This window comes from Peromyscus maniculatus, chromosome 1 (genome assembly GCF_049852395.1).
Source record: "Peromyscus maniculatus bairdii isolate BWxNUB_F1_BW_parent chromosome 1, HU_Pman_BW_mat_3.1, whole genome shotgun sequence".
NCBI lineage: Eukaryota > Metazoa > Chordata > Mammalia > Rodentia > Cricetidae > Peromyscus > Peromyscus maniculatus.
Window position 1 is genome coordinate 7,549,137 of NC_134852.1, and position 11,844 is coordinate 7,560,980.

At 44.0% G+C, this 11,844-nt stretch overlaps 1 protein-coding gene across 1 annotated transcript; it reads left to right on the forward strand.

Annotated features, from left to right (window-relative positions):
• The first annotated feature begins 1,444 nt into the window (after window positions 1-1,444).
• Window positions 1,445-11,359, forward strand: LOC143269842 (leukocyte immunoglobulin-like receptor subfamily A member 5). The gene is made up of 5 exons (XM_076557189.1): window positions 1,445-1,697; window positions 2,178-2,228; window positions 9,393-9,677; window positions 10,155-10,265; window positions 11,007-11,359. The coding sequence occupies exons 1-5, from the start codon at window positions 1,445-1,447 to the stop codon at window positions 11,357-11,359; spliced, it is 1,053 nt and encodes a 350-aa protein (XP_076413304.1).
• Window positions 11,360-11,844: the final 485 nt, after the last annotated feature.

The window sequence follows — 11,844 nt, forward strand, 5'->3', positions numbered from 1 at the left end:
CAGGTGCCTGGGAAGAGCAGTTCCTCTTTCCGAAGGGCTGCTATTAATTCATACTCCTGACATGAAGGAGAAACTACCCTACATAATCCATACACTTTGTGTCTGTCCATTTGGCAAGGAGAACAACTATCTGCAAACTTGTGGTAACTGGAAGATGCCATGACAACCTTTCTGATATCTGTGCTGTATCTTGGTGAGATGTAAAGACTGGTAGGGAGAATTCTAGTCTGAGAGTGAATCTACCTCACAACCATGCCTTGGGTCCTCAGGAAGTCTCAGCAACTTAGAAGACATTTGGAAGTGGAGAGCCTGCTCATGTTTCAGGGCAAACACTCAAAGTTAACTCTCTTGCAGGACTGAATCTGGGTCTCAGGAAACCAGTGCAAGTGGGTGAGTATCTTCCCAGCTTTCCCTGATTGGACATCCATGGTGGAGACCACAGTCCTGTCCTGAACAGATCATATAAAAACAACAGGTGTGAGCTGATAGTGGGGATGCCTGAAACTTCCTGGGTCTGACAGCTTCTGTCTGAGGGGGAGTTCTGGGGAACCAGCTGTCAATGTTCTTGGAGGTGTCCTCACTAAACCTGGGCATAGCAGGGAACCATCAAACTCCAAAAGATATTCCTCACAGGGCCATGTTCTCCAGAGGATCTATAGAAAAAAATCATGAAGGAAATATCACTGTTACTCTTACCAATCTGCTGGTTGGTCAGAGCACAGTGACACACTGGAGCTGCTGATGGCAGGTGAGAGGACACTAAGTGTCACAACCTTTGCCTCATTCCTCAGGAAGTATTCTTCCATAAGTATACTTCCAGAGCCCATCTGCTGGATACAGTTTGGGCTGTATTTTATTTAACAGGCTGACTGCTCCTCTCCCAGGTGTCTACCATGGCAAGCCTACTTTGTCAGCCTATCACAGCCCTGTGGTGACATCAGGTAGTAATGTGACCCTCCAGTGTCTCATCAAAATTCTACAGTGGTTTCATTTTCACTGGTGCATATTCTAAGTTCTCCAGGTCCCAAAAGGCACAGACCATCCACAGTGAACAGTCCCAGGCTCTGTTTCCTGACATGTCTGTGGCATCAGCAGGAGTTGGCCCTTCAGATGTTATGGATACTGTTGTAATGCCCCACATATGTTGTCAGAGTCCAGTAACCAATTGAGATACATGTCTAGCATGAGACTTTTCATTCACTCAACTGTTAGACATCAGAAACACTTTCTCATATACCCTGTAGAAAACCCAAGGAGGCTTTGTGGACATGATAGCTGAAGCGAGCTCTTGTCTGCTAAGGCCCAGGGTACGAAAAGACATGGAGATGTCAGAGCAGGATGGGATATTGAAAGAATTGCAAAGGTCAGATGGAAGACTTCCTGTCTTTCCTTCTGCTAGGAATCTCAAGAAAGCTCTCCCTGATGACCCTACAAAGGATCTGTCATGGCCCGTGAAGAATACCTAACTCTCCAGTGTTCCTCTGAGACGAGTTATAACAAAATTGCTCTGTCCAAGGAGGGTGAAAGTGATGCCCCCCAGGTCTCATTCCACCAGCCTCATGCTGAATATTTCCATGACAACTTCATCTTAGGCTCTGTGAATTTCTCCAGTGATGGTCAGTATCGATGCCTTGGTGCACACACCTTATCCTCTGTGTGGTCAGCCCCTAGTGACACTCTAGACATCCTGATCACAGGTGAGGAATGTAGTCACTTAGTGTGGACCAATTCTGGCCAAGTTCAGCTAGGGGGAGACAAGGGATTCATCATCCAAATGATGATGAGCCTCACACAGATAACAGGTCTAGGCACAAGAGAATGGACAAGGGGCTGTCTGTTAAAATACAAAGACTAGGTTCTGAAACAGGGCCTCAGAACATGACTGTAGTCCTTCACTCTCATTTGTCTTCTCTGTAGGACATCCCCCTCACACCTAATCTCCCAGTGCATCCTGGGACTACTGTGTCCTTAAGAGAGAATGTGACCCTGCTGTGTCAATCATCAGTCTCAGCGAACACTTTCTTTCTGTTCAAGGAAGGTGCAGCCCTTCCATACAAGTCTCAAGTTCCATATCATGAGGCAGAATCCTCCATGACTGCTGTGACCTCAGACCCTGGGTATTCTTGCATATGCTTTACCTTTCAATGTTCATCTCCTTACCTGTTGTCATACTCCAGTGTCCCCATCCAGATCAGGTGAGGTGATCCAAACCTTTGTGAGCCCAGAAGGTAACCCATGATAACTGACCTAGGAATCTTATGCCTGAGAAAAGAGTAATTCTGCTTAGGGCATCAAAACAGAAGGTCAAATTGTATAAAGAGGAGGGCACTGCTCAGATTGGAAATCCAGTTATTTTATGCTGGCTTTGGTTGGTCCTGACCTGTTTGTCAACAATCTACAGGCTCACAGCCCCCCAGGATCACACAATGGAGAACCTCATCTGGATCATCATGTCTGGCCTCATCCCCACAATCTTGGGATTTTACTGTTTGAGGCTAGTCACAGGCAGAGAAGGACCCTGAATTCATCCTAGAAGTGAAGAGGAGAGACTATAATATACCTGGTCTGGTGACTAAGTCTTGAAAATAAACTTGAGGATCTTAGGTGTTTTTTACAAGAAAGTTCATTGCTTAATTTTGTATATCACTTTTGATAACAGATCCAGCAAGCTAAAGTGATTTGGTGCAGGAAAATCTCAAATGTTGGGGTGAAGAGCTCTTCCACCACCACACTAAGTCTCTAAACCTCTACTTCTTGTGGACTTTTGAAGAATTGTCATTCATTTATTTTAAGGCCATGATATGGGGGAGCACCTAGTCCTACCAGTGAGATTTGGGTTCTCACCTCTGTATATCTTCTGCTTTTGCTCAGTCCCAGGTGATGTTTTCCTTTACTATATGTCACCACATACCACACTGTGCATCAAGAGCCTCTCTGTCCTCGAGAGATCTTTAATATCATACCAAATAAAAAAAAAATTGATATACATGTGACCACCACCCTCCTACATTTCTACTTTATCTCCCTTAGACCATGATGAATTCCTACTGGAATATATGAGTACACAATTCAATGTGCATAATGCAATCTTTCCTTTCTTTCCCTGGGCATTTCCTTTTAGATCCTCTAGCATTCTGTGCCACAGCATACAACATCTACATCAGACGATAAGCAGGTCAGGTTGCTTAGTACTGGATTTACATCTCCCCAAATTACCAACTAAGCTAACCACATTTCTTTATAATGATACAGTGTCAATTGTTAAGGTATAGAAACAGAAAATGAACTGATACATATTGAAGGGAAAAGCAATGCTTGAGTTTGATATTTTCATGGTCAATCTGTAGAATTAGTGATGGAGATAATACCTTGAAGTAGCTGCATGAGCTACTGGCTACTCTGCTCCCAGGGAAGGGTTCACTCTGACTTTCAAAGTGAAACTGATACCTACATATGAGATAACATGTCTGTGGATATGAGCTTGAATAAGTCTATTTTGCTGTCAATGTGGGCAACTGATAGCAAGATGAGCTATCCCAGTACCCATGGACAGATAGAGCATAGCTACTAACAATCTTTTGGAGCCCTGAACCGACCCACCCAACCACAGAAGAGGAAGTCTCCCTGCAATGATCCTTCACAAGTGCAGGTCCAAGGATTGCATAATGTTAATCTCCTTCCTTGAACACAGAAAGTTCTGCATTTTGGGAACTTGGTTTTCAGTTCTGCTTTTATGCTCATAAGTGTAGTTTGGTGACCTTTACATTTGTTATCATTTTATAATTGAATTTAATTGTACATACATATCCTCTGACCTCCCTCATCCTGCGCTCTCCTTGGCCTCCCCCAAAACCACCCCCCATTCCCATTTCCTCCTAGGCAAGGACTTCCCTGGGGATTCAGATCAGCCTGGTAGATTCAGTCAAGGCAGGTCCAGTGCCCTCCTCCCTTCACCCAGGCTGAGCAATATGTCTCTGCATAGGTCCCAGGCTCCAAACAGCCAACTCTTGCACTAAGGACAGGTTGCTGTCCCACTGCCTGGGGTCCTCCCAAGCAATTCAAGCTAATCCACTCTCTCACTTATCTGGAGGTCCTGGTCCAGTAGGGGGATCCTCCGCTATTGGTTCATAGTTCATGTGTTTCCACTAGCTATTTGTCCCTGTGCTTTTTCCAATCAAGGTCTCAACAATTCTCACTCATACAATCCCTGCTCTTTCTCACTGATTGGTCTCCTGGAGCTCCACCTGGGGCTTGGCTGAGGATCTCTGCATCTGCTTCCATCAGTCATTGGATGAGAGTTCTACCCGGACAGTTAGGGTGTCTGGCCATACCATCACCAGAGTAGGTAAGTTTGGGCTTTCTCTAGACTATTGCCAGTTTTCTATTGTAGAGGTATCTTTGTGGTTTTCTGGGGTCCAATCTAGGACTTTGCTTCTTCCTATTCCCAGGGGGTCTTCATTTATCATGGTCTCTCTTTCCTTGTTCTCTCTCTCTGTTGTTGATCCAGCCAGGATTGCCTGTTCCCCTAAGCTCTTTTTCCCTCGACCCTTGCCCTTTATTACCCCCCCATGTCCACTTTACTCATGTAGATCTCATCCATTTCTCTGTTGTTGGGCAATCCCTGTGTCTTTCTTAGGGTCCTCTTTACTAGGTGGCCTCACTGGAGTTGTGAGTAGCAGTCCTGTCATCCTTTGTTTTACATCTAGTATCCACCTATGAGTGAGTACATACCGTGTTTGTCTTTCTGAGTCTGGGTTACCTCACTCAGGATGTTTTTTTCCTGGATCCATCCATTTGCCTACAACACTTTACAAAACACGAGAGCAGACTTGGCCCCTTTAAACATAACATTTACATAACCAAAATCACTATGTTTCCATGTACATTGTAAAACACCCTGAAAGCTAACCAATCCTAGTTCCTCCAAGTCACAAGCCATTATGAACCCATAAATGAGGTGAAAATGACACTGATATTAGACAGTCACCATGATGCTGTAGTTCATAGTTGAGATGCTAACAACATTTAAGTTGGAATGGACATTTGTTTATAAACAGGCATTCAATCAACATCAACCTTCACAAAATCCAGAAGGATTCTGAACAGTGAACTAAGAATACCAAAATGGTAAGAATGCTGAGATGATGTACCTATAAAATTCATGTATTTTGGTAAGAAAAGTCCAATAAATCTATAGGAGATTTTTTTTAGCAGAATACTATCAAATACAGAACCATGAGAATACCATGTTTCCATCTCCATTTCTCTGTAGGCTGCCTGTTTTTTTGTGTCGACTTGACACAGTTAGAGACATCTGAGGAAGGAAACTCAGTTGAGGAAATGCCTTCATGAAATCCAACTGTCAGTCATTTTCTCAATTAGTGATCAACGGGAAAATTCTCACGCTTGGTAGGTTGTGCCTTCACTGGACTGCTGGTCCTGGGGTCTATAAGTAGGTGGACTGAGCAAGCCATGGGTAGCAAGCCAGTAAGCAGTACCACCCCATGACCTCTGCATCAGCTCCTCCCTACAGTAACCTGTCCTGTTTGATTACCTGTCCCAACTTCCTTTAATAATGAACAGCAATTCTGAAGAATAAATCAAATAAACACTTTCCTCCACAACTTACCTTTCGGTCATGGTGTTTTTCACAGCAATAGAAAACCTAACTAAGACCAATTAGTACCAGCATAGTGGGTTATTGCTGTGACAGACCTGACTATGTTTTTGGGAGGATTGTGGGAGGAAACTGGAACTTTGGACTAGAAGAGCCATTGAGTGTTGAGAGACCTCAATGGTGGGATGTTCTTTGGGAACTTGGAAGATAAGAATATTGAGAGAAGTGCAGAAAATGGAGGCCTGATTGGCTTGTAAAGTATCAGAGGGAAATTTAAAGATAATATGAAGGCCATTCTATTTTTGAATTAAGAACATGTGATTCTGGTTATCTGGGGCTGAAAAATCAACTGTGGTCAACAAGATACCAGAACTACTAAAGCAATCCTGTAGTTCTGGTTAGCCTGTTCTGAAGAATCATTGGTGATTAACAAGATACAAGAGTTAGTAAAGCAATCCTGTGGTTGGGGTCAGCTAGAGCTGAAGAATCAGTGGTAATTAACCAGATACCAGAATTACTGAAGTAAAACCTTTATGGTACTGGGAAAATTGAAGCTGGTCAGCTAGAGTTGAGATACTAGCAGAGATTAAGAAGAGAGCAGCATCACTGAGGTGAAATCTGCCTGGAAGTATTTCCTGAGATCACAGAGAAGCTGTGATCTAGAGGCAGCCAAGGTTGGACATGGTGAGGCAGCCTGACTTGGTAATGTGTATAAGTCTCCCAGTTGGTACTGGTTCTGAAGGCATGAAGGGGTCATAAAGATTAGCTGAGGATTGACATTATGACCAGAAAGGAGAGGCCTTTTGGTTATGGTGCACCCTTACTGGCATTTGAAGCCTCAGCACTGAAGGGGTCTTGCAAAGAATTTGAAGCTTTGCATGATGAGGAGAGTCCATGAGAGGATATTGGTGAAAGTGAAGCCCATTTGCAGCAGAGGACCCCTGTGGCTTTGAGATGCCAGTACAATGGAATGACCACCAAGAACAACAGCAGCTGTGGAGAGGAGTGAGTCAGAGCCTAGAACATGAGCTGTGTGTACTGCAGAGGTCAGAGCCAGAGAAGTGACCCCAGCCCTTTGGAGGATTACAGAACAATGTGAATGGAACCCAGATATTGGAGGGTTCCAATTTTCATTTTGCTTTGATTTGATCATGACTGTCTCCTGACTCTTCCCTATTGAAGTTATTTTATTGGAGCCCATGGTTGAAAGACTTTGCATTTTAAAAGACTTTGGATTTTACGAGATTGCTTTTTTTAAAGGGACTAAAATTTTATGTTTTGAATCTGTAAAGACTGTGAGACTTTTAAAGTTATTTAAGATGTTGGTGATGAAGAAGAAGGAAAGGATGTGGCTTTGAGGTGACATGTTTGTAGGTCTACTTTGCAAGCAGTCAGGTATACTGGCTGGGTTTTTGTGTCAACTTGACACAAGTTAGAGTCATCAGATGAACAAGACCCAGCTGAGGAAATGCATCAGTGAGACTCAGATCCAAGGCATTTTCTCAATTAGTGTCAATGGGGAAAGGACATCATGGTGGGTGGTGATATCCCTGGGCTACTGGTCCTGGGTTCAATAAGAACCTGGGCTGAGCATTCCAGAAAAAGCAAGCCAGTAAACAGTTCCCCTTCATGGCTTCTACATCAGTTCCTGCCCTATTTGGTTTCCTGTCTTGACTTCCTTAGTGATGAACAGCATTACTGAAGTGTAAGCCAAATAAACATGTTTCTCTCTAATTTGCCTTTTGGTCATAGTATTTCATCACAACAATAGGGAAAACCTAAGAAAGCCTGATAGTTTCCTCTGTGTTCATCTACAAGAACTGATAGATAAGGTGCTCAGTGTGGCCCTGCTGCTATATCCTCCCAGGAGCATCAACCTGCATCTTCCCTTGTGAGTCAATGCTTCCCAGGCATGACATGACCATTGGCCAGTTGAAGTCGCTGTAGCTCTGATTATACACAGTAGTTTTATTTTATATTATAGAGGGTCCTGATGCTACTCCTCTCTTCTCAGAAGCACAGGCAGTTAAAAGTTTCAGGCAAAGCTTTTTTCAGAGATATAAACACTGAAAAGTTTCAAATATTGCTTAGCATAGAGGACCACATTGGCATCAACAGTTGGGAGTTGAAACTGATTGGTGGATCTTGTCTAGTCTACATAGTGAGTTTTGGGACAGTCAGAACTACACTGTTATCCTTTCTCAACACAAAAACAGAAACAAAAACAAGAACAAAGACATTTGACCACTTGCTTCTAAGGAACCCTAATATAACTTTTTGATTTACCAGTTAAAATTTTTCAGAGTCTTGCCTGTTTCTGTCACAGTTGGGATGAGTAGGCATTGTTCATATTTCTGGAGGAAAAGTTCACACAACATTCACAAAGGATCTCTAGGGCTGGATGGGAAAACATCCATGAGTTTGATCTGGCTGTTGGAGTCAAGGAAAACCAAGAAGAACCTCTGAGAGAAAAAGACCAGCTCTGCGCACCCTCAGGTGAGGGGGGCGGCATCGGAATATCATGTTGGAGACCGACTCTGGACAGCTGTGTCTTGAACCTTGTGTTACCTGCCACAATTTATCAAGCCTCGTGTAAATAAGAGGCTTTTAGTCTAACCTAGGAATGTAGGATTAAATAAACCTCTTTAAATCAGCTAGCTGCAGGGGCCTGGGACCAAAGTGACCTCCTGCTGACCCTCCTTAGGAATTTTCTTTGTCCTCTCCTCACTCCTGCTCCCCCTCCCTACCTGAAGCCCTGTTTATAAGCTCTAACACCCAGTCAATAAACGAGGCCTTGACGCAACTCAGACTGCTTTGTCTTTCTTCACGCGCTTGGTCTCCTTTCCCTCTCGCCCCCCATTGATTCACAGGTGGTCCCTCCTCGAGAACCTCGAATAACCTGGCCTGCTGGACGGGTCAATATCACAATGTTCATTTTATGTTATGTCTTGGACCATGGTCACTGGGAGCATTCAGGCAGAAGTGGATGTTTAAAACGGACATGATCTTTAAGAAGAGACCACAATCAGATTTGCGTTTGTAATCCCAGTCCACATGAAGCTGAGAGATAAGAGGAAGAAGACTGAAAACTGCATGAGATTCAAGAGATTCTGTCTCAGAAACCAACACAAAAACTAGAGGACCAGAAAGAGGCAGAAGCCACATATTCTGTAGCCCAACCCACCACAGCACTGGTAAAAGAAGCATCATGTGTCTGAGAAGAGGAGTTCCTGTTCCTCAAGGGATACTCTTTTTACATCTTCATGACATGAAGGAGAAGACAGCCTTCATAGCTTATACAATTTGTTTCTTTCCATTTGACAAAGGGACCAACTCTCTGCAAACTTGTGGTAATTGGAAGATGCCATGAAAACTTTTCTCACATCCCTGCTGTGTGTTGATGAGATGCCAAGATGGGGAGGGAGAATTCTTGTCTGAGAGGGAATCCACCCTACAGGCATTCCTTGTGCCCTCAGGAAATCTCAGCAGCTTAGATGTCTGGAAGTTGAGGGTTTTCTGATATTTCAGTACAAACACAGGTATCTCTTTTGCAGCACTGAGTCATCTGGTCCTCTGGATCCCAGCATTGGCAGGTGAGTGTCTTCACAGCTGTCCCAGATTGAACATCATTTTTGGGGACCACAGAAAACTCCTGAACAGAGAAGATGGAGAAAAATAGGTGTGGGCTGCTGCTGGGTGTGCCTGAGAATGTCCTGGGTCTGAGAGCTCATATCTGAGAGGGAGTTTGGGGAACCAATTGTCATTTTCCTTGCAGGGTTCCTCTTTAAACCTATACTCCGAGCACTTCCAAGAAATGTGGTAATGACTGGAAACCAAGTGACATTCTTCTGTCAAGGGCCCTTAGAGGCCAAGGAATACCGTCTCTGCAAAGAAGGAATTCCAGATTGCTTGTTACCAACAACCCTAATAGAAACCGAGAACTTGGTCAAATTCTCTATCTCATCAGTTGAATGGAACAATGGAGGCCACTATAGGTGTGAATATAAGAGCCCCAATGGTGCATTAGAACACAGAGACTACTTGGATCTTGTGGTGACAGGTGAGAGGACCCCTCTACAACCCCAGCATCTGCCTTGCGGAAAGGAGTAAGTTCACAGTGGGGTCCCCTTTTAAATATGTGAAGAGGAGAAAATGCTTCTCATATTGCTCATGCGGGCATATGAGGATACAGCAAATGTTATTAAAATTAATAAATAAAGGCCTTTGTGTGTGGACAGATAGTTGTCAGGAAGTGGATTTGGGAACTATTGTTATGTTGAGTTGATCTGAAGGACTGTTTAAACACACTACACATTCATGTATGTTTCTTGCCCTCTTCTCTCTTAGGAGTTCACCAGAGCAGTGTGAGCCTGTCAGCCCTTCCCAGCCCAGGGGTGACAACAAGAGGAAATATGACCCTTCAATGTGTGTCTCATCATCCATATGACAGGTTCATTCTGATGAAGAAATATGAAGTTCTCTCTGGCTTTGCCCTCACAGAATATACACCCTGAGCTATTTGGTGCTCTGTTCACAGTGGGTCCTGTGACCCCCAACCAGAGGTGGAGGTTCACATGCTATGGGTATTACTTGAGCAGCTCCCAGATGTCGTCAGTTCCCAGTCGCATCTTAGAGCTTCTGGTCTCAGGTAAGGAAATGCACGACTTCCCTTTGATGGACATTACAACTGATGCAGGATCCCAGGAAAGGACCTGGTATGTGATGGGTGAATGAGAGCCAAGACTACTGAACCCAATGTCATAAAATATGTGATACATCTAGACTTGAGTTGTGGAAACCAGGATTGATAGTAACAATAGAACCTAAGATCCGGAGAAAAGTGTGATCTTTATGTGTCCTTTTGGTATTGCAGATCAGATTACATGTCCCTGCAAATGTGACCTTCTCTGTGATATTCTCCTAACAGATGCTACTTTTCCCCCCTACTTCTTTGCAGGGACCCTTCACAAACCCACCATCTGGGCTCATCCTGGCTCTGTGATCACCTTAAGGAGTCCTGTTACCATCTGGTGTCAGACTACCCAAGAAACCCTCATATATGTGATATATAAAGAGGGAAGCCTGGGACCCTGGGACCAACAGGCCCCAATACCTCACAACAATAAGGTAAAACTCATCATTCCATCTGCGACACAAGTGCAGGCAGGTCGATATCACTGTTACACTCACACCTCTGTGGGATGGTCTGGTCACAGCGCAGTGACCCCTTAGAGGTGGTGGTGACAGGTGAGAAGACACCAGAAATCTTAACCCCAGATGTCACTTTCAAGAAAAGACTACACTAACACTACCTCCCATCAAAGGACAGCCATGGGAGACAATTCAGACTTTGTGATCCTCTTTAATTTTCCATGTGTATTTCTTCTAGGAGTCTACAACAAACCCACACTGTCAACCATGCAAAATCCTGTTGTAAACTTAAGAGGGTCTGTGACCCTCTCTTGTACCTCAAGTCAGAGATATGACTGGTTCATTTTAACTAAGAATGGTCAGAAGTTCTCCATCCCTCTGAGCTCAAGATGCACACACACTGGGATGTTCCTGGCTGAGTTTCCAGTGGGTCCAGTGACCTCCAGCCAGAGGTGGAGGTTCAGATGCTATGGCTATTACACAAATAACTCTCAGGTGTGGTCAGAAGGGAGCGACGTCCTGGAGCTGCTGGTCTCAGGTGAGGAAGCCTCAGACTCTCTGTGGTATCATGGTGCACCTGACACAGGTTGAGACCATAAAGTGTGATATGTCTGAGCATCCAGGGCTCCTGAGATAATTCCTTTTAATGATGATCTCATCTGTTTCACATACTTATAGAGAAAGATTCTAGAACTCTGTTCCAAAGTGGTTCTACCCATCTAAAACTGTGTTGAAGACATTGTGTTGGGGTATGGTACAGGGCTAGGACAGGACATTCAGGATCTTTCCTTCCTGTTCATGAGGTTTAACTCTAGTGTATGGAACAAAGTGGGAGGGCAGATATCCTGGACTCAGTCCTCAGCTATGCATCATCCTTCAGGCTGATCTAGGGCAGGAAAACTGACTGAAAGTATTCAGAGATGGTCATGTGTTGCATGGCTGTGAGAATGAGATACAGCAAATACAAAGACCCAACATGGGGTACTCACACAGTAGGTTTTCTATCTATCATCTATCTATCTATCTATCTATCTATATCTATCTATCTATCTATCTATCTATCTATCTATCTATCT